The sequence below is a fragment of the Babylonia areolata genome, chromosome 18, assembly GCF_041734735.1.
Source record: "Babylonia areolata isolate BAREFJ2019XMU chromosome 18, ASM4173473v1, whole genome shotgun sequence".
In the NCBI taxonomy this organism is placed as follows: Eukaryota; Metazoa; Mollusca; class Gastropoda; order Neogastropoda; family Buccinidae; genus Babylonia; species Babylonia areolata.
Genome location: NC_134893.1, coordinates 50,062,012 through 50,086,029, shown reverse-complemented (window position 1 = coordinate 50,086,029; position 24,018 = coordinate 50,062,012). Strand labels below are relative to the sequence as shown.

General features: G+C 41.9%; 1 protein-coding gene across 3 annotated transcripts in view; it reads right to left on the bottom strand.

Annotated features, from left to right (window-relative positions):
* LOC143292046 (cytohesin-1-like) overlaps positions 1 to 24,018 on the bottom strand; it is a 65,009-nt gene that overhangs the window by 26,336 nt on the left and 14,655 nt on the right. The window contains exons 1-3 of one of the 3 annotated variants that reach the window (XM_076602218.1): positions 18,868 to 18,910; positions 14,758 to 15,176; positions 3,414 to 3,480 (exon numbers count right to left, since the gene is read on the bottom strand). In XM_076602218.1, coding sequence (XP_076458333.1) covers positions 3,414 to 3,480; positions 14,758 to 14,762 — 72 coding nt within the window. In that variant the 5' untranslated portion in view covers positions 14,763 to 15,176; positions 18,868 to 18,910. Of the gene's footprint in view, positions 1 to 3,413; positions 3,481 to 14,757; positions 15,177 to 16,831; positions 17,224 to 18,867; positions 18,911 to 24,018 lie in introns of those variants that run through there. The other 2 variants (XM_076602217.1, XM_076602216.1) reach the window with 2 other exon arrangements.

The following is a 24,018-nucleotide window of genomic DNA, read 5'->3' as shown; positions in this document are numbered from 1 at the left end:
TCCTTTTCCCACTTTCCATGCTCTGTGATGCCCCCCCCCCCCCCCCAGCCCCTCCCACCCACCCATTCCCACAACCCTTCTGCAAAAACAGAACATTACTCTGTAGCTGTGTCTGTAGAGTAGTGAGTGCATGTGTGAATGGAAAAAGAGAAGGGAGAGATTGGGTGGGGAAGGTGAGGGTGGTGGACAAGGACCTTGTCAACTTCAGGCCTGTTCAACTGCTGCTGCTTTCCTTCTCAGTTTTGGAGAACTTGCACAATGTGCAGTGAGGGCCTAGAGGTAACACGTCTGCCTAGGAAGCGAGAGAATCTGACCGCGCTGGTTGGAATCACGGCTCAGCCGCCAATATTTTCTCCCCCTCCACTAGACCTTGAGTGGTGGTCTGAACACTAGTCACTAAACCGTGGTCCCATGTGCAGCATGCACTTAGCACATATAAAAGAACCCACAGCAACAAAAGGGTTGTTCCTGGCAAAATTCTGTAGAAAAATCCACTTTGTTAGGAAAAACAAATAAAAACTGCACACAGGAAAAAATATTAAAAAATGTGTGGCGCTGTAGTGTAGTGACGCGCTCTGCCTGGGGAGTGCAGCCCAAATTTCACACTGGGAAATTTGTTGTGATAAAAAGAAATACAAAAAAAACAACAAAAAAAACAAATGTCCAAGTGCAAGTGAGTATGAGTATGTGTGTGCAAGGTACGTGGCTGTACATACAAACAAGCACATTTTCGGTTCATGCATGCAGCGACTACATTAAAAAAAAAAAAAAAAAAAAAAAAAAAAATTTCTAATTCTTACAGGTGACCTCACATCTCATACTCTTTCCAAACTGTATCAATGCCAAAAGCTCTTACGTGCACAGCAAATGACTGCTCTCTACTTTGCTACAGGCACTCTGACAATGACACATGGTCCTCAGCCCCCCTCCGTTTTCCATAGGACCCCCCCCCCCCACCCCAACCAACATCCCCTTCCCTAACTGCAGAGCTCAGAGACCAGGGCCAGGCTGCATGAGGCGATCTTTGCAGCACTGAGTTTGCTTGGAGTTAGGAGTGTTTCCGAAGTATATGGAATTTACCATGGAGTTAGGAAGATTCCTAACGATAAGCAAACTTAGCGCTGCTGCATATGCTCATGCAACCCACTCCAGGCTCCTGGTCATGCTGCAGTGATTTATCCAAGGAAAAAGCAACAGCTGGGTTGATGATCTATCTACCTGGCAACCTGTTAAAAGAAAGGCAACCAGTCTAGAAAAAGAAAAAACAAAACAAAACAAAAAAAAAACTACAGGCACAAAATCTCTTTTTGCATGTTCTTTTTGACTCACTTGTGTAAACAAAGTGAGTCTATGCTTTAACCCGGTGTTTGGTTGTCTCTGTGTGTGTGTGTGTGCGTGTGTGTGTGTGTGTGTGTGTGTGTGTGTCCGTGGTAAACTTTAACATTGACATTTTCTCTGCAACTACTTTATCAGTTGACACCAAATTTGGCATAAAAATAGGAAAAATTCAGTTCTTTCCAGTCATCTTGTTTAAAACAATATTGCACCTCTGGGATGGGCTCAAAAAATAAAGAATGAAGCCTAATTTTATGCAAACTGCATTTACTGTTATATTTATATTTTTTGTATTCTCTAAACTTGGCACTCTGATCTGATATTCTGACCAAACAACTAGAGCAGTCATCATTATCATTTTTTGTTCAAACAGGAACTTCTTTTGCTAAGCATGGAAGTTTTATTTATTTTGCAAACGTTTTGGTGCAGATAGTAAAAAAGGGAAATTACTCTGTAATTAATGCTAGGGGAGTTAATTTGCTTTAAACTGACCTTTCTCATCTTAAACATTACATTTTGAAATTATACTCAATACATAAAAAGCTTGGATTTTTTTTTTTAAGTGTATCACAAGTGAGTCTTGAAGGCCTTGCCTCTCTTGTTTCTTTATCATCCCACACTGGCTTCGAAACAGAGAAGGGGAAAACAAACAGCTCCGATGTCTGAGAGCAACACTGTCATCTGTAAACAGGCTTCAGATTGGCTGTGGTCTGTTCTACATCATATAAATCAGAAAAGCCGAGTGTCTGTTCTATATATCAGACTGAGCAGTGTCTGCTTTAGGTAAAAGACTGAATGAGTGTCTGTTGTTTAGTGTAAAAAAAAAAAAAAAAGACTGAGCAGTGTCAGGTCAAAAAATGAGTTGTGTCTGTCGTACACAAAAGTTGAGAGTGAGTGTTCAATAATAAAAGACAGAGTGAATGAAAAGCTATCATAGATACACTGATAAAGTATGTGTGTGTGTGTGTGTGTGTGTGTGTGTGTGTGTGTGTGTGTGTGTGTGTGTGTGTGTGTGTGTGTGTGTGTGTGTGTGTGTGTGTGTGCAGCCTTTGAACCCTCACACACACACACACACACACACACACACACACACACACACACACTCTGTCCAGCTATGTTCTTGTTCTTTTGGAGCAAATGCTTGTAACACACGGCATAACACTAAGAACTGTGAAGACATCACAAAGTGCTCATTCCAAAGATGGTGATCTTCACCAACAGAGCAGAATCTCCCTTATTCTTCTTCTCTGTTTGTGCGCTGCATCTCGCACGTTCACCTGTATGAAATGTTGGAGTGGGCTTCTATGAGTCTGTCTACCCCACCATGTAGGCAGCCATACTCCATTTTCTGAGGTCACCTCATTTCAGTCCAGTGAGCAAGCAAATGAAAACGATATCAAACAAACTAAAACACCTAAAAATACTGTCAACAATGCATCAGCAAAAAAAAAAAAAAAAGATTAATGATGTTCAAAATGAAGAAACAAATGAATGCCTTGAATATATATATATGTTTTTTTTTTTAATTTGAAAAATGTGATAGGTAAGAAAAGAACAAGAAGACGATGATGAAGTAGAAGTGAAGAAGAATAAGGAGAAGGAAGAGGAGAAGAAGAAGGAGACAGACAGACAGACAGACAGAGAAACAAAGAACTTCAAGCTTTAAATCAAGGATTAACATTTCAGGCATGAGAGAGAGACAAGAGACAGAGAAACAGAAAAGGGTAAAAAAAAAAATAAAAAAAAAAAAAGAAAAAGAAAAAAAAAGAAAAGAAAAAGAAAAACACCTATTTTCGCGAACGCAAAGTGAAAATCGCTGGATGCAGAAAGGAACTCATTCAGGAGAAAGGCTGATGACAACGGCACATCCGCTCAAACATCATTTCCACTTTTATAATAAAGTGGGCACCCCCCCTCCCCCCACACCCTCCACCACCACCACCACCACCCATCCATTTTGCTCCTCCATCTTTCAAAATGCAGTATGCATGAATGGATCAACTGATGAATCAAAATTAATGGATTGCGGCAGAGCCTGTCAAAGGTGGGAGAGGTAGAAGAAACAACAACAAGGTTACCTTCTTGGGATCCATGTTGAACTTCTTTCTCCCGATGGAGATCTCTTTCGCTTTGGGGTCTGGTTTGCTGAAAAAGGAATGCAAAAAACAAAGTGAAAAAAAAAAATCAACATCATCATCATCATCATCACTGTTTTTATTATCAACAACAACAGTCAAAGTAGTTGGTGGTAGTTTTTTCATCATTCATTAAAACAAACAGTGGTGTCAATGGTCACAGTTGAAGTCAAAGTCATACACGTTCACAGCTTTTTTCATTAGAAGTACATGTAAAAATGTTCCTCTTTTTCTTCAATGACATTTCGTTTTATTGTTAATCAATCAACATCAGCAATAGTAATAGTGGGAATAGCAGGAAAGTTTCTAACAACATTTCCACTGTTAACATACCAGCAACAGTTACAGGAACAGAAGTACATGCAGTAGCTTTGTTGTTGTTGTTTTTTTCACTGGTAAATGATCAACAACAACAGCAAGAGTCATAACTGTCGGTTAATACAGCATTGCATACAATGTCTACTATTGTTTTGGAGGGGGCAGGGGTTAACAATCAGGAACAATCACATTTCTTGTAGAAAGCAGTGAGAGGAAACAAAACAGGGATGTTAAAACTTCCCTTTCATGTGATGTTTCCTTATCTGTATTATTTCCGGTCCTTGTTCCTCCCCCGTTCTTTCTTAACACCTGGACTGCTGTTACACAGTATCCTCATCAGTGAAGGCTGTCATATGATCATCATAAATCTGAGTTCACAGGTCAGGGTGGCACTGGTCGAAACTATTTTGAGGACAATTCCATGCAGACTGTCAAATATATGACTATTGCAAAGATAGCAAGTGCAAGACAATTCCATGCAAACTGTCAAATATATGACTGTTGCAAAGATAGCAAGTGCAAACAATATACATTTTTCTTTATTTCAATGGATTATGAATCATGACACAACTATTAAACGAAACATATATCTATCTATCTATCTCTCTCTCTCTCTATAGAAATATATATATATATATATATATATCCCCTACGATCCATCTGAACAGCCATCTGTAATGTTTCTACAGACACAAAACAAAACAAACTGACAAACAACCAACAAGGGGAAGAAGATAAAGGACTTGAGGCTAATGAAACAGGACATGGGTAATTCTGTTTCCCGATCTTTGTCATCTTCTCGTTCACTTCATTTGTACCTTTCCCAATGGAGGAACACTTGTACTTTTCATTTCACCACCAACTGGTAACCTCTCGAGAATTACAGACTTTTTGTTTCAATGAAGTCAGTCCAAGTGAAGTATGACATCCATCAAAAATTAATAATGATAACGAATCTGACAGGAAACGTTTCAACGACCACTTGATGACTGGTGGAAACTTCTTGCAGGTGTCAAAACCTGTGTGAGAAATTTGCTATTTTCTCACCAAAATGATGATGTCTTATCTAAATTCTGGTTTCATGACCTGGAAGGAGCTTGCACTTATAAAGCCTTTCAACCGGCCCACTTAATCTGAGCATCCTTATCTTGTGACGCAAGTGGCCGCTTTGCCTTGGGTATTCCCAGCTCTGTGATGGTGGTGCCAGGCAGAGAAAGGCCATGCTGATAGACTGGTTAGGGTGGAATCAGCAGGCTGATTGTGTTCCACAGAATGAGGTTCTACAGAATGCCACCCCCACCCCCACACTGAAACACACAGTGCTCTATAGATGTTCAAGGACTAGACTTCATCAGTGGGGTTTTTTTTGTGTGTGTATGTGTTGTTTTTTGTTGTTGTTTTTTGTTTTTGTTTTTGTGTGTCTGTGTGTGTGTGTGTGTGTGTGTGTGTGTGTGTGTGTGTGTGTGTGTGAGAGAGAGAGAGAGAGAGAGAGAGAGAGAGAGAATATCTTACTTCAAAAGGTCTGTGAATGCTATCATGTACATATGCGTATAATATGAACCACTCTTTCTCTACATGCGAGTGAGGGAGCTCATATGCACATATGTGCGTGCATGCATGTGTTTGTCTGTATGTGCATGTGTGAGTGTTGTGGTGTCTGTGTGTGCATGTGTCTGTGTGTGAAGATTGTGTGTGTCTGTGTGTGCCTGTGCGTGCGTTCGCGCATACATGTGTAAATGTGTGCCTGTGTGTAAATATGTGCTCCATCTGCAGCATATATATATTATGCCAACATCTTAGCAAACAGACATGCTTGTGGATTAACTTTCAGTTCTGACCAATTTCCTACTTTCGCTTTTGATAGGATAAATAATACTCCCCCCCCCCCCCCCTCCCCCACCCCCCCCCCCCCCCCCCCCTCATCCACTCCCCATCCCTCCCCCAGAATTGCACTGGATGGACTGTTGGACACATGGACAGACACACAAACGAACAGAAGGGGTGGGCTGCTGACCTGAAACACATCGATCTGACCGAAAAGCTCATCACAGGAAACATTTCATTAACAGAAAAGAAAAAAAAAACAGAAAAAAACCCAAAAACAACTAAAGACAAAAACCCTGTTTCCAATCAGCTAATGACAAACACTTTGCCGATAAAGCATGAAACCTGCCAGCAACCTTCATCTTCTGCTCAAGACGCTTTATGAGTTCTGACAGCGTGGTTATTAACCATGTCATTGTCATGTCCGCAAATCACACCATTCCCCGTTAAATATGCATTCTAAATCAAATCAATATGCTGCATGGGTGTCTTGGTGAAAACAAACAGTAACAAAAAACAACAAATAAAATCAAATCATGTTGTCTGTAGCCCAGGCGACCGTAAAGGGGTCGTTTCTGGGCTGAAATCCAGAACACAGAGAAACCAAAGTAATGTTTAAAAGGTCAAACCAAAGTAATGTTAAAAAGGTCAATTAAAAAAATCAATTCACCCAATAAAAAGAACACTAAAGTTATGTTGCAGAAGGGAAAACACACAACACTGGTCAAGCAACAGAATTCCCTTCCACAATCCCAGTTCATTTGCAAAAAAAAAAAAAAAAAAAAAAATCCTATTCTGCAAATGGCCTGGACAATGAAGACAAATAACCTTTGCACCATTGTGTCACTGGCCCCCCAGTAAAAGACCAATGATGTCCGTGCTCAAATCCCAAACAAAACCAAATCAAATCAAAGTAAACAGAACATAAGTCTATTTTAATTGTGATCTCTAAACAGGTACAAGGGAATATGCATCAGGATGATGTGACAAGTGTGATTCGCAAAAAAGGAAAAAAAAAAAAAAACTACGAGCTCGATCAGTGGCCTTGACCTGAAATCAAAGTCATTTATTGTGGGGGGTTTTTGTGGTTTTTTTAAATAATAGTTCTTTTTAAATGCCCACTTCACAACTCTGAATCCAGTCAATGTACTTGTTCATCCGTGGTTTTATCAGTTTGTGACAATTCACATTCACACATGCACACACACACACAGCACAAGCCCCTGTCAATATCTCTTTGCAGTTTAAAAGAACAGAATTTAAAAAAAAAAAAAAAAGATTAATGGTGAAAACATAATTTTCTATTAAAAACAACAACAAAAAAACAAAAAAGAACAAAAACAACAAAATGATGATAAGTAGTGGAAAAACACAGTCATTACTGGGAAACAAAAAAGGGGGGAAAAAACAACCCCTAAAACAACAATAGATGGGATGACTGACTGCCACGCAACTACCCACTTCCACAAAGCACTAAGCGTCCCTGATGACCCCTTCTCAGCTATTTCAGAGACCTAGGCTTTCATCATGTGGGCCAACATTCGCGCCATAGAGATCCGATGGGGAGACCCATTTCGATAACACCAAATGGATTGCTTTCTGGTTATTTAAAACCACTCAAAATATCCATAGGCTGATTAAAGGGTGAGAAAAGGAGAGAGTAACAAAAGGAGGTTGGGGGCAGACAGAGAGAGAGAGAGAGAGAGAGAGAGAGAGAGGAGAGACAGTAAAGAAACGCTTGAACTGATGTAAACAAACACACACAGAAATTAACATATAATTATTATCAAGCCACCCTGACATTCTCATCAGTTTATACCACCACTGTTAAATTGGAGATCACCAGGAATACAACATTAATCAAGATAAATCATTTGAAAACACATTAAATATACAGTTTTCTAGATGTTCATATCAGGTATTATCCATCTATACAGGCAATATGACATCACACGAAATCAGGAATTTATCAAATCCAACCAATAATATATCTCCACACCTCTGCACAGACACACACTGACATACATAGACACAAAGACAAACAGAAAAGGGGAATCATCTCTGAAACATAGTCCAGCCAGTCATTTTGCTTTAGCTACCTCTGATGCTTCCCACATGCACACACACACACACACACACACTCACAAAGGGCATGCATGCATGTGTTGTTATTTAACCATAGCATACATGGAGTCCAAATTCCGTGTACAGTATACAGCTCATCCTACAGACTGTGCTGGCACAAAAAAGACAAATACACATACTGGTCTGTGCAACATCTTCTCACTGCCAATCTTCACCTTTGATGATGAAGCATTCCTGCAGGGAGCACTTGTCAAAAAGGCATAACAACAGGTGAAATCAGAATGCTTGGTGTTTCTTGGTGGAACTCCTGGTATGAGTGAGTGAGTGAGTGAGTGTGTGTGTGTGTGGTCCAAACAAGCCTCATTAGCATCCCTCCCCCTCCTGAACTCCAGCTTGGGATCTTTCACTAGGAAGAAGAGAAAGGAAAACATTACTATTGGTTGCACTGTGTTTAACACATTCCTGGCTGTTTGTTTGCTTGTGAGTTTAGCTTTATTGTTTTTGTTTGTTTGTTTTGTTTTTTGTATGTTTGCTGTTTGCTGTTTGTTGTTTGTTTTTTTGGCATGACACAGCAATAAGGTGTTACTGGTCAGTCAGCATAACAAATGTATTACTGGCTTCCACATGTATGACATGGCAATAAGAAATATAATATCACCTGCACTATATAAATGCAGTCTTGGTTTATTTCATTAAAATAAATTGTTGTTTTTTTTAGACAAAGGAAGAAAGAAAGAAGAAAAAGAGAGAAAGAAACAAACTTATATGGGAAAAGAAGGAAAACAAACCTCCTCTCCACTATCTTGATATAATGATGTTCCAGAGTCAGTGATAATGCACGTCTGTAAAAATGCTCTAACAATTCAGTGTATGAGTGATCATCAGTTTGTTACAATTACGCACATGCTCCCCTCAAAAAATCTGAAGAAAAAAAATCAAAACAGATGCTAAAATGAAGTAAAACTTACACAACCAGTGGATATCAGTATTCAAACAATGGAAGGATTGTAACACAGTGACAGCCATGTTTGGTATTTCTCATCAACGTAATAAACATAGGGTTTTGAATTTCAAAACTGCTTCCGAATATTTGTTTGTGTCTGCTCTGTGAAAACAGAAGGGAAAACATCAGCATGTTTCCTGAAACCAGTCTGAGACTGAGAGAAAGACAGGAGCTCTTGCATGACAGCCTGTTTACTTCTTTACTTGTTTCGTGAGGCACAATACAAAATAGTGAAATGAGCACACACAAAAACAAAAAAATTATTCAAATCTTTTTTTCACAAAATGTTATCTGCCTTCACCTCTGCAGTTGTCACTATTACTACATGTTACTACATGGGGATTTTTTTGGGGGGGTGTTTTTTTGATTGTGTTGTTTGCTCTAAACAGTATTTTAGTGTTGGTTTGATTTTAACAGCATTTTATTTCAAAACTATCTTGTAGAACCTTGACATCATGTACATTTTCATCTGTAAAATGCTCCAAGCAAGCAAGAGCTTGTTCAGTAAAGTTTGATCCTTTGGCTGACATGCCTTCAAAGTCCACTGAACAGTTCATCAGAAATGAGCCTAAACACTATCATGAATCGCAATATTCTGTTTCATCTATAAAAGATAAATATATATATATATGTATGTATGAATAAACACACACACACACACACACACACATATATACATATATACATATATACATTATATATATATATATATATATATATGTAAACTTTCTCCACACATCCATCAGTCATAATGAAAACCTTCCATTTCCTTCCATAGTAAAATTTTTTTTTTTTAAATCACTTCATTATAATGTACAACTATATAGAGATAGATAGAAAACTATTCCATTACAAGGCAAGAAACTGAAACTGAAGATGGACTAAGCAGTTCCTGAGAAAACAGGAACAAAATTAATGGTTACCTAAAGCCCTGTAGGAGAGAAAAAGATTAACAGATCTACATCAGTAAATGAGAGGTTATTTACAGTGAAATTCTCCCAAAAACCTTAAGCTCAAATTATATTTTTCTTTTTCAGTCAAATCTGTAATCCATTTGTCTAAGCCCTTAAAAAATCGGTCAAACTGGGTTGTTGTTTTTTAAACCAGAAACACTGTCCTGACAGATACTTTGACATTACTTCCCCTCACTTCCTGTCATTACTCTGATCTTTGAAGGTCTGAGGAAAGGGGAAAGCATGTGATGGGTGAGGAGAGGGAAAGGGAGGCAAACTGTAAAATATGGTTCACTTAGTTCAGTTTGCTTTTTGTTTTTTTTTGTGTGTGTGTGTGTTAGTTGGTGGTGCGCACTTTTTGTTTTGTTTTATATCAACCCCCTTTCTTTTCATCTACCTCCTCCATCACTGATTCACTCTCGTATATATCTAATCTCCCATGCCTCCCTATCTTCATCTCTCCTATCCCTCCCAATCTTTATCCCAACATTCTCTCTTCTTTACTCCTATCCCTCCCAATCTTTATCCCCAACATTCTCTCTTCTTTACTCCTATCCCTCCCAATCTTTATCCTTCCTTTTTTCTCTTCCCCCCATCCCTATCCCCAAACCTCCTTCAACCTCCTTCTCTTTCCCCATCCCTCTTTTCCCCCTTTCTCTATTCCCCCATCCTTCCTTCTCTCCCATCCCTATCCCCAAACCTTCTCTATCCCCCATCACTCCTTTCCTCCCATCCCTATCCCCAAACCTTCTCTATCCCCCATCCCTCCTTTCCTCCCATCCCTATCCCCAACCTTCTCTATCCTCATCCCTATCCCCAAACCTTCTCTATCCCCCATCCCTCCTTTCCTCCCATCCCTATCCCCAAACCTTCTCTATCCCCAATCCCTCCTTTCTCTCCAATGCCTATTCCAAAACGTCCTTCTCTATCCCCATCACTCCTTTCCTCCCATCCCTATCCCCAAACCTTCTCTATCCTCATCCCTATCCCATAACCTCTATCCCCCATCCTCCTTTCCTCACATCCCTATCTTCTCTCCAATCCCTATCCCCAAACCTTCTCTATCCCCAATCCCTCCTTTCTCTCCAATGCCTATTCCAAAACGTCCTTCTCTATCCCCATCACTCCTTTTCTCCCATCCCTATACCCAAACCTTCTCTACCTCCAGTCCCTCCTTTCTCTCCAATCCCTATCCCCAAACCTTCTCTATCCTCATCCCTATCCCATAACCTCTATCCCCCATCCCTCCTTTCCTCACATCCCTATCCCCAAACCTTCTCTATCCTCATCCCTATCCCATAACCTTCTCTATCCCCCATCCCTCCTTTCCTCCCATCCCTATCCCCAAACCTTCTCTATCCCCCATCCCTCCTTTCCTCCCATCCCTATCCCCAAACCTTCTCTATCCTCATCCCTATCCCATAACCTCTATCCCCCATCCCTCCTTTCCTCCCATCCCTATCCCCAAACCTTCTCTATCCTCATCCCTATCCCATAACCTTCTCTATCCCCCATCCCTCCTTTCCTCCCATCCCTATCCCCAAACCTTCTCTATCCCCATCACTCCTTTTCTGCCATACCTATCGAGGTAACACAGTCCTCCTGGGAAGCGAGAGAATCTGAGCGCGCTGGTTCGAATCACGGCTCAGCCGCCGATATTTTCTCCCCCTCCACTAGACCTTGAATGGTGGTCTGGACGCTATTCATTCAGATGAGATGATAAACCAAGGTCCTGTGTGCAGCATACAGTTAGCGCACGTAAAAGAACCCACGGCAACAAATGGGTTGTTCCTGGCAAAATTCTGTAGAAAAATCCACTTCGATAGGAAAAACAAATAAAACTGCACGCAGGGGGAAAAAAAAAAAAAAAAAGGGTGGCGCTGCAGTGTAGCGACGCGCTCTTCCTGGAGAGAGCAGCCCGAATTCCACACAGAGAAATCTGTTATGATAAAAAGAGAAATACAAATACAAATACAAACCTCCTCTCTCTCATCTCTATCCCTCCTTCCCTCTCATCCCCATCCCTCCTCCCTTCACAATCCCTTTCCCCTCTGTAACTCCCAACCTTTATCCCTGATCCCTCATACTCCCTATCCCTCCATCCCTCTCATCCTACACCCCCCACATCCCCCACCCCCTCCATCAAATCCATCCCACCACCTCCAGCTTTACCATCCTCCAGACTGTGTATAGTGCAGGGCAGCATCTGTCCAAATCACCAGTGTGACCTCCCTTTGACATAGGTTGAAGCTGAGCAATTTCTGCTCCTGCTGGCGGTTTAACCACGATTGATGTGATGGGCAGTACAGTTTTTCCCTCCCTTGTATGATAATATAGAGGCAGTCAGGCAAGGGCAACAACCCTGACTCTGAATAAATGCCAGGCACTGAGCTGAGCTGTCATCACTGCTGATCTGGTCTGATGCCACTCTTGATGGTGTAAGTGTCTGCGCTCTGACTCCTCATTTCCTGTCCCAGAATCAGCTCAAAATAACATGCACGTGCACACACACACACACACACACATGAATACAACCAAGCAAACAAACAAAAAATAAAATGAAACAAAAAGTACTTGAATAACCCTAGTTCTATTAGTGTTCCAAGCATGAACTAATTTTTTGCTTAAAGTAGTTTTGTTGTTGTTGTTGTTTCTTCACCACCATCACCCCCTCTTCTATATCTATATTTAAATAAATATATATATATATATATATATATATATACATACATACACACACACACACACACACATATATATATATATATATATATATATATATATATATATATATATATATATATAATGATTTCAACTATCAAGGATGGGAAGAGAAATATTGGAGATGGGGGCAAGGCTTCTCTTTCCAACTCAAATACATCCCACCCCCACCCCCCCTCCTCGGAAGCAACACACTCCCCCACTCTGCTCATGCAACACACACTGAAATACATACACACACCACACACACACACACACACAGTATGAACCGTCACGAAAATGTGCTTGAATCATGTATGTTTGCAATGAGAGCATATTTGTGAACATGACTGTACATATATGAGTGTGACAGACAGACACCTGAAAAAAAAAAAAGCAATAACAACAACTGGGCTGTTCAACAAATAAATCACTATTGATCGTTCACTCTAGACTCTAGTCTTCAATCCCTCACTCATCCCTAGCTGTCTGGACAGTTTGCTCCTCACCACTGAACTCCACCCAGACCCTGCCTCCCTCCACGGATTACCCAAAATGAAAAGCTTCTCTTTCTCTGTGAAGCTTACCAATCAAATCAAGAAGCAATGACAGCCCCTGTCTGCTACTGGCAGAGCATCTCAACAAACAAATTGGAGACGCAGTAACAGAGAGAGAGAGTGAGAGAGAGACAGAGACAGACAGAGAGAGCAGGAGAGGGACAGACAGACAAGCAGATAGAGACTGAGAGAGACACAGAGAGACAGAGAAACACAGACACAGAGAGACACACAGAGAGAGTGGGTAAAAAGAACCAGACACGGGGGGAATGGGATTTATTTCAGACTTGGTAAGCTGAGCAGTCTCGAATCATGAAGGGATTTTACAAAGGCAGAGTGTGAGGCCACATCCACATCCATCTTTCGCTTCACAGCCCTGCATCAAGGATGGGATGGCCACTGATCTCTGCCTGTCAAGAAGCTCCTGGTTCGATTCTTGCCAGATTCTTTCTGCTTATTCACACAATCAATATCTGTTTCTGACGATTCTATGTGGTGCGTTTTAGTTGATTTATCTTTCTGCAACAGGTCAAACTGTTGACGTGGATTGCAAGATCATTAGTATATCAGCCATACATATTTGAAAGAGTACAGGCACTCAAGCAGGAAAGAAGATTAAAAAAAAATAAAATAAAAAAGTCCACTCTCCACCTCCTGTTTAGGATTCAAACAGTAGGATTCTCAGAATGTCAAGTCCAACACTCTAAACACTCAGCTACATTGCCTGTAATGACTGCCACCAATAACAAGCAATGATGATCAATCCCTTTACGGCACTGTAGAGATCAAACTGTGGACCCTGAGAAAATAAGAAGTCAAGTTTCACTCTGGCCACATGGCTCCACTGCCATTTATCTCTGCCAATGAGAAGCAATGATCCATTCCCTGTTTTGGAAAAGCAGACCACTCATATCATATTATAAATGCATCTGATGGGAATGCCGTGAAGCTCCCACGAGACTTAAATCTGTGCTGCATATTAGAAGCTCAGCATTGCAGTGTCTAACAACTGAATAACATGGTTGGCTCTGCATCTGACTTATATAAAGTTATGTTTGCGTTGAATCAAGTTTTGAACATACTTGGTGAGACTTCCTTCTTCTTTTCTTTTTTCTTTTTTTCTTTTCTTTTTTTTTTTTTTTAAGAACTTGGTGACAATTGACTGGCTGTTTATTTCTGCCTGATCTCTCAAAACTTTCATCCAATTTTCTGTTCCATTAATGCAGAATATATCATTTATAAGAAAGATATAACAGAGAAAATGGGACACAGAGGGCACATTTAAAAAACCAAAGAGCATAGATAGGTGTGTGTGTGTGTGTGTGTGTGTGTGTGTGCATGTGCACGAGTCTGATGTTTGTGCATGTAAACACATGAAATGCTAAGGACTGGGTGTAATATGATTCAATCATATTTTTTACTCCTTGCAATGGGTCTGTAATATCAACAACAATAACAACAACAATAATTAGTATCTTCGTACCAACAGTCAACTACATCACATTATAACAACAATAATATGATAACAATTATGATAATGATGCAATTTTCATGCCACTCCAGGTTCTGTTGTGGCAGCTAAACGTCATCATAATATGCACATACCCACCCACTGATTACACAGTCCACTTTCACTTCTCTCTCTCTCTCCATTCTTTCTTCTGATTCAAAAAATAATAAAAATTCTCTCTATCCTCTAACTTCCCCCTCTATATCTCTGATATCCACACACACACACACACACACACGATGCACACACACACACACATGCTCACACACATGCACACACACACATTCATCTATCAAAAAACATCACTTTTTCTATTACAAATTATATAAATACATACCTCATCCTGTTGTGTAAGCATTTTCTGCAGTCAGACCTCCTGAATATCAAAACCCACACGCCGCTGTCATCATCACCATGACCTCACCACCACAGCCACCACAGTCAAATCAGTTAAAATGCAGTAGCAAAACTTGTTCAGAAGTCACACCGCAACATAACTCCACGGCGTCTTTGTGGGACAGTCTATAAAGTGTCTGGAGGTTAACGCTTTTCAAACCTGACCAAAAAACCACAGCAGGGTTTGTCCTGAATCCTCCCTCGATGGTGACACAAGAGGAGGAGTTCACACTCAAAAAACAGAATCACCTTCTTGAAGGCTATAGTCACTGCACAAGATGACAAGCAAAAATAGTTTTTCACTTTAACGGTGCCCTCACAGGGATCTCAAGACGAGTGGCTGACGCTCCTGCAGAAATGCTGCTGTGGCAATGTCACAAATGATGAACATCAGTAAGCTCAGTACAACTTCTGTTCTTCTGACAAGGCTGCTAAATTCATTCTTATACTTATCTAATTCATTTCATGACACTTGAGAATTACTGTGACTTGCCAGCTTCTTCTTGTTATACACCAGTATCATCCATTCACTTATCTATTATGTGCTGTTGTTGTTTTATGTCTGTTTAATCTGCAAATATAATATAATAATTTACTTGTGTATTCAACTGTTCAATATTCATTTATTTATTCATTTGGTTGTGTGCTTTTTTTGTTTTCTTTATTTTGTTCAATTGCTCACTGATTTACAGATTATTCATAGTATTACAACTGCACCTTCAACTGGCTTCAAAATCATGCTAAATTACTCACACATAAATTGTTTCATAACTGACAGACCCCACTGATTAATTTTTTTTTTTTTTTTTTATTGCATATACATGTATTTACTAGATAGACTTCCTTGACTAGCTGACTGTTATTTCATCTGTTTACTAGCTGAATGCTCACCATTTCAAGCCCACTTCAAACACAAAAGAACTATTAAATGAGAAAAGGGCAAACACACCCAGGCAAATGAAACAAACCACAACTGAACTCTGCACCAAGCCCCCCTGCAACTGATCCAAACAGGGAAAAGACCCTTTTGTACCTGGTGTACATTGTTCTTGTTCCAAGAAAGACTCTCACTAGTGATGAATAGAGAGAAGTTTCCTTATCCTTTGACTGCTGACACGTCCTCTATGTCCTGTAATGGGAGAACTACAAGGACTGTCTTGTTGAAAGAGTTTGAACTGTTCTCATTCGAGTTAAGGGTTGTCTTTCTGATACCTCTCATCCAGTTACTCAGAATGGGGAAAGTTTCTTTTAATTGCATGGCTCTGATCATACTCATCCTGATCTCCCGGCCGTCACAATGACAGGACCTGATGCTTGCAACACAATGATCTCTGAAAGAAGCATCCCAATTTGGAAGCGGACAGAGTTTGTGTGTGTGTGTGTGTGTGTGTGTGTGTGTGTGTGTGTGTGTATGCATTCATGAGCGTATGCACACTCAGATGAGGAGCATAAGAGACCAACAAGGGCAGAAATCCTAAACTCTTTTGATCTGGATTTCTTTTCCCTTTTCTTTTGTTGTTGTTGTTGTTGCCATTTTGTTTCTTGTTTGGTTGTTGTTGTTTTTTAGTGGGACTTTTGTTTTTGTTGTTGTTGTTTGTTTTGTTGGGGTTTTTTGTTGTTATTTTGAAATAGTGTTTCAGCTCTCACTAAAAATCAAATACTAAAAAAAAAAAAAAAAAAAAAATTCTTTAAAAAGAAAAACACTAAAAAAAATACTTAATAATTGACAAGTTGCTGAGTCACAACTGCACTTTCATTGACACTTCTATTGAAACAACTAGTTCAAGAAAATAAAAGATTTTTTTTTTAAGCCACAAACCATCTAACAGCAACAAAGAAAAGAGGCCAAGCGAGAGAGAGAGAGAAGCTGAGAGAAGAGAACTGAATGGTGAAAACTGCAAACACCTACAAAAAAAAAAAAAAAAAAAAAAAAAAAGCAGCAAGCAGCTATGGAGCCTGCGTGTCAAAGCTCTGCAACCATGAGAAACAAAGAAGGAAGAAAAAAAAAAACCGACTTGACTCGTCATCCCCGACCGATGTCCTTCCAATCCACTAAACGTTCGTTTCACCATCACCGTCTGTCTCAACTGACAAACATCTGACGTCGCAAGAGGGGCGTTTGGCTACAACGACACAGCAACGAAACCGCTCTTTCGTTAACTCACTCAGTACGACCAGTCCTCTCTTCTCCTCTACACAGACCCCTCGGATGTCCAGTGGGTGTCTGAATGACCCAACCTTTAGCTTCCGTCGTCAGAATTGTGGTATTCTTTGTCAACATTAACCTCTTCAGTATAAGAGAGTTTCGCTTGCAATATTTTGATGATGGTAATTCGGGTGAAACGCTGTTAACGTCGTCTCTTTCGCCGTTCGTATGGAGAGAGTTAAACTCGCCAGGCAGTTTCGCTTTCCGTGACAGGCCCTTAATTGAAAATGATATACGATCTACGACGCTGACAATAATGACTGACAAAGTATACACACACACACAGACCAGTTGGTGCGCACGACTTGTCAATCATGTCCCTTTAGAAACTTCCTCCTTTGCAACCATCGAGATCGTATTTACAGATCGTGTTTATAGGTCAGTGTTTGCAACAACACCACACTGCTGCAACTGAACTGGGTCTGTCAAACCGTCTGCATGTGACTGTACTCGCGGAGGGCGTTTGGTAAACAGCGCGGCCAGTTCATCACACTGGTGGCACTTTTGGGGATGATAAGTCACGAGCGCACTTCATAACACTGATGATGGGGATGAACGAGGGCAAGCAAGCACAACGCTCCAAAAAGCCTCTGGCGGGTGGATCATCAAGTTAAATCATATAATCAGATAATGGGATGGTTATTCTCTTTCCCTCACTTCCACTCGCACGCATGCACGCACACGCACACACACGCGCGCGCGCGCGCGCACGCACACACTATCTAAAATCACTTAAAAGTGAACAGACTTTAAATTTAACACCCACACTGGGCACACACACACACACACACTAGTCTTCCCATTTAATAATTTCTCTAATGTCCTTCAGGACACTGACTTTATATATGTATATAAAGATGCTAGTGAACCAACGTAACCTCCATAAAAATGTCCAACACTATTACTGTATCAGAATGTGTTAAAAAGAAAACTTTGTAAACAATGAAAAGATGATGAAGAAGAAAAGGGTATGCAAGTTTTCTCGAGCTCCCACAGTTGTCCATCGCTGGTAAATATTCAAGATATGCACAGAACTTTCCAGTTTTGACCAATCTGCAGACTCAACTTTCCACTTCTGACCATCTGTTCGACACAGACGCTCCTCAGTTTTCCCCGTTTTTGCTCCCGATCCGAAACTGACCGGCCAAATAAAATTATGGGTTTCCGTGTTGACAAACTATTCACAGCCACTGAGTCAACCCTACTGTTTCTGTTCGAGAGAAAAAGTTGTGAAAGGAAGTAAGATGTTTCGTCAATACATTCATTATCTTATTTACAGAACTTGATGTTGATATATGTGTACACGATTATATCATACAGTTCATCTGAAGATCCCAAATCCTGGTTGCTGAACGACTTGAGACAGTCCTGCACAATTCCCGTGGTCATATCAAAATAACTTGACTGACAATCAAAATCCCCCAAACAACCCCTTCTCCCACCCACACCCACCCCAACCCTCTCCTAAACATGCACATCACGACCCCTCATCCCTCCCGCCCCCCAAACACATCCCACTGTGCTCTGTGCACATTGTGAATTATAAACCAATGTTTCCAAATAAGAAACTTTAAATACACAAAACTTCTATCGACCCAAAAGCTGTTCTCAACAGACGGTTCGACCCAACAAACAGAACCTAAAAACTCTCAAAACGTTGGCACGACTAAAACTAACTCCACAGTATCAGATTAAATACAGCTGGTCGGAAATCAACAAACCAGGTAAAGTCAAACTCTATGCATCCGCGGACAGCTCACCACCAGTTGCGTCAAAAAACAATAAAAGCAACCAACAACGACAACAACAAAAAATATAGAAAAACAATCGCTGTTCACAACACACCGTCACTGTTCTCTCTCCCCCTCCACTCACAAAACCCCTTTCCCTATCCAGTGGCACTGCTACAGATGCCAGAATAACACCCCCACCAAGGCTGCTGGCTTTACTGCAAAGGCCCCCACACCACCAACGCCACGATACTAGTCTGCGCTCCACACATACAGGCAGAGAGGGCCAGGGAGGGACACGCAGCAAAACGCACAGCTGTTGGTTGTATTGGTATGGTGCTGTGTGGAGAAGTTCATCCGCCTCTTCCGCCCTTGTCTCAGGCCATGAAACGACACTGATTGTTTGGTTGCTGTTTGCAGGAATAGAAGCGTTTATCTGTTGGTGGTGTCAGTGTGGGCTCGGAAGTGGTAGTGCGTTAAAAATAGCCGGTTTGGTTTGGGGCAGGGAGATGGGGCGAGGAGGTGGAGCGGAGTGTGGACTGATGAGTCTGGATTGAGTGACAGCTGTCTTTACACGATTCTCTGTGTGTGTGTGTATGTGTGTGTGTGTGTGGGTGTGTGTGTGTGTGTCTGCGCGCGCGTGTGTGTACAGTTTATAATAAGTTAACAAACGACGACTTTCTCATCACCGATCCAGCATGACTCGAGAAAGCCGCGATCAGTAGTTGCATACAAAGCAACAGTGGCTAGTGGTTAATTAACTCCCCTAGTTATATTGCTGTGCGAGATCTTTCAGATACACACACATCAATCACAAGTTTCGATAACAGAGATTTTACTGACGTAGGGCTCATGTCAACCGTTTCACTGTGCAGTACTGTGTGGTGTACTGAATTATGGTTCATACATTAACGCTCAAGACTGTACGTCTCGGCATTGCTTCCGAAACAGTCTGAAGGTTTTATCTTGGTCGTACAGTACAGTGACTTGGCGCCTGTCTCGTCCGTCACCTCAGTTTCCATAGCACCCCAAGGGACCTCTGTTCTCTCTCAATGACTCAACTGATCAAAGTTCTTCAACACGAGAGAGAGAAAGAGAGAGAGAGAGAGAGAGAGAGAAGAGAGGCAGACAGGCAGAGAGAACTCCGAAATGTCATATGTACATCGGCCTTGGGCCACAATACATATGAGGGCTTGGGTCGGGAATGGGACAAAACAAAGGTTCATTCATGTACATCCTGCGTGCAGAGGAATTGTGACAGACAAACACTGAGAGAGAGAGACAGCATGGCACGCATAGGAGCAGCACCAGAACAAGCGCGGCAGGCAGCGACACTGCTGCCAGTGCTGCTGACAGCATCAGCGTGTCAGTGTCATGTTCTGAAGCATTAACACTACAATGATCTCTGTTCTTCTGTCACATTCTCAGACGATTCAAAATCCAGTCCCGGTCAAGATAAGTTTAAATACCACAAGATACAGGTTTCCAGTCAAAGCAGGCAGATCGAGACTGCTCGCCTGGGGTTTGTTGCAACTGGTGCTGGTATGGACAGAGAGACAGGCAGACAGAGACAGAGATAGAAACACTGAGAGAGGCCGAGACAGATAGAGGCGTGCTGGTGGTGTGTGTGTCGGTGAGTCAGTCACTTTTTTTGTTGGTGAATGAGTCACTTGACACTTTGACTGGCGAACAGTTAACCGACGAGACAGACACAGAAAAACAGAGAGACAGAGAGGCAGACAGACAGAGAGAGAGAGAGAGAGAGAGAGAGAGAGAGAGAGAGAGAGAGAGAGAGAGACGTAAATCCACACTTCACAATGACTGTGTTGTTTCCCAATCTTCAACTGACAGTATGCTCATAAACTCAGTTAAGTAACTTTTCTTACGTACAAAGTTTCGTTTCGCGATCTACTCATGACGATAACGCACAGTAACTCGGCGACCATCAATTCATTTTCCTCGCTTGACTGATAATATCTTACTGACGCCAGTCGATTTGTCACACTTCCTTCTTTCCTGCCTTCCTTCCTTCATCCCCACGTGCGCGTTTAAGTTAGTTCATTAATTAGTCTGACCCCAGAACTGACAAATTTCGAGTCCGCTTCACTGAGCTATCACTGAAAAAGACGAGAACAACGATAACAACGCCTTTGAGTACACACACACACACACACACACACACACGTCACACTGTGTGTGTGTGTGTGTGTGTGTGTGTGTGTGTGTGTGTGTGTGTGTGTGTGCGTGCGTGCGTGTGCGTGCGTGTGTGTATGTGTGATCGTGCACCAATCCAATTACGCACTGCGGTGGCTTAGTGGACAGATCAGCCGACGAGGACACGAAGGTGTCGAGCTCGATTCACACATGGACCGGTTTTTTGTGTGTGTGGTTTTTTTTTGGGGGGGGTTTTTACACTAACAACCCCCTTCGTTACCTCCATTGTGCGTTCATCTTTTGTCAGTGTAACTCGACAAACCGAGGTCCTGTATGCAGCATGCATTTTAATCTCATGAGACGAGAAGTTACGCAGTACAGCACAGTACAATACAGTTTTGCACGTACACCTTAGTCCGCTACAGTATATTGTTATACAACACAACACAAAACGATTTTATATCATGACCTTTTCTACTTCCAAATAATCAAACTGAGATAGATAACCCCCAAACAAAAACTCTTCCTTCAGCAATACATTTCGTACACTTCCAGCTTTTTCAACCCGTGTAATAAAAACCCACACTAGCAAATCGACTGTACCCATCCCCCTGCTTGACTGAACGGGGAGAGACGAAGTGGACACTGCAAAGGTCAGCCCTCAAATTGTCAACCCCTTCCCGTGCTGTAAACCATGTTCGCTTCAAAACACCTGATAGCCTTCACGATCTGTGGGGGTGGAAAAACTGTCTGGGGAAGAGTATGTGCGCGCTCGCGTATGCCAGTGTAGAATTGTGCATTCGTGTAAAAAAAAAAAAAAGAAAAAAAAAAGTGTGAGTCTTGGATACGGCTCCAATGGATAATACCTGGGAATGTTCCATCAATCGCAGCCTCTATCTCTCTGTCTCTTTCTCGTACGCACACACTAACTCGCATACACGCGCGCGGGCTCGAATTCATGCGTACATAAAACGAACTCCAACACGAAACCGCTATTACCGGTTCTCTCTCTCTAGACCTGAGTCTCCATTTCTAACTTTCCACCTGACGCCGCTTCTGAGCTGCACGAACGACCCGCCGCGGTTTTAACGTTGATAATTTACAACTCCTTCCGTAACAAGCCAATCGGACACAATCCCTCTATTGGAAGCATACTGCCACGGAACACACCAACATGGCTGACAATTTCCAGAAACTGTTAATGTCTGAACTACAAGGAGCCAGCCAACACCTAGGCTACAGTGGGAAAGCCCTGCATGTGTATTATAAGTGGGCAGAATAGCGCTGACAAATTAATGCAAACCAAAAAAAGCAGTGCGGTAAAGTCCTATTTTAGCATCCTAAATTCAGGAACCTATTTTACCAACAAGTTTTGTTAATGTGTTAAATGATATTACCACTGGTAGATGTTGTAACCCATTTTCTGTGGATTTCGACTCTTATCCGTTATTTTACTCCATTCTGATGCGGATTCAGTCACAAAACTAACGTGCCACCATCTTGCTTTTTTCGTTTTTTGGTCCCGCAAATCATGAAAATGTAACCAATAGGTGCAATAATTAAGGACGATAATAAATTTCCTCCGCCCACGTCCACCCGCACTGCTGAAGTAATCCACATTTCACACATTTCCCCGCCACACCCCATGACCTTAACTCCCAACCCCATTCTCCCAGATTGACCTGTAGTTAATGCGTTTCGCCACAGAATCAATAAAGCAATAAACAAAATGGCAAAAGGTCCCATAAGGGCACGACTGTTTATTTGCAATTTCTCAATAACGAAAAAACCACCCACACTTCTGTTTTCGACATATACGACATTCTACCTTCGCCTGGCACCGGAGGACACGGGCGCGACCGCGCATGCCCACGCGCATGTGCATGCTTCAGCTCTCCATTTCCTTTCCCTCTCTCTCTGCGTGAATAGAAGAGTTTAACGATCCATCGGCGTTTCCCCTTCTCTTGACAAAATGATTTTATATTACGTAACCCGAAACTGAATGGCGCCCACATCGATTCACATTTCTCTTATGTCCCTGCCCACAACAACAATATGCCCAAGTCCGTAAATTTTCGAAACCCACGATGCCGTGGTTGACACCCTCCAACGCTGACAAACAGTCGACGAGGCCTTAAGTAGCAAACAGCTCTATTTCAATGAGAGTCAAACAGGCAGAGAGATGCGAATCAAGTCTGGCTAGGTTGGTGAGGTGTTAATACATCAATGAATGCAATTGGCATTTGACCACCTCATGTTTCGGCTGGTAAAAAAAAAAAAATAATAATAATAATAATAATAAAATTAAAAAAAAAGAGCCCAACTCACATGCACCGAACTGTATGGCTTCCCTCCCCCCCTCCCCCCCGAAACAGGTAAGGTGGTAGTGAGGGGGAGGAAGGGCGGGTGGGGGTGTGTGGGGCGCGACACTCCAAATGAGCAGGGACAAGCATTTCTCATTAGTACGCTGTCGTAAGAAAACGTTACTGCTTCCATCATGCATGGGAGCCACACACACACACACACACACACACAGAGTGATGTCCTCACTCATGCATGTTCGCACATCCACGTAAATAACTGTTTGTGCCTTCAAACACACACACACACACACACACACACACACAAACTTCTCGACCTGGTCAAATTGAGTATAACGACATGTTGACGTTGACGGAACGCTCCAGGTCAAATCGGAATATCGGAATAGTATTGCCAGAAGTCTGGCGATAGTCAGGTGGAAATCGGTGTCTCGACTGTAGTCAGTTGTTGCCATTGCAAGGAGTTTGTTCGCTTCTGGGAACGGGCTCATTTTTCAGCTGTGATCCAACAGCAAAGGTCATCTTCCGGGCCACCGGGCAGCCAGTCCTCATGTGACGTCGATGACACAACTGCATGTCCGAAGACGGCAGACTACCCACCAGCAAAACTGAGGAACGACTTCAGCCACGAGCCGCCACCCGCGGCCGTCTTTTGGCATGTGTTTTGAGAACCTTGGGCAAGACCGCGGGGGAATGGCGACCCGGACTCGTCGACAACCAAAGTCGCAGCAGCCCACGAACCGTGGCAGCAGCCATACACGAAGTGAGATGGGCAGGCCGCGGACGCTGGC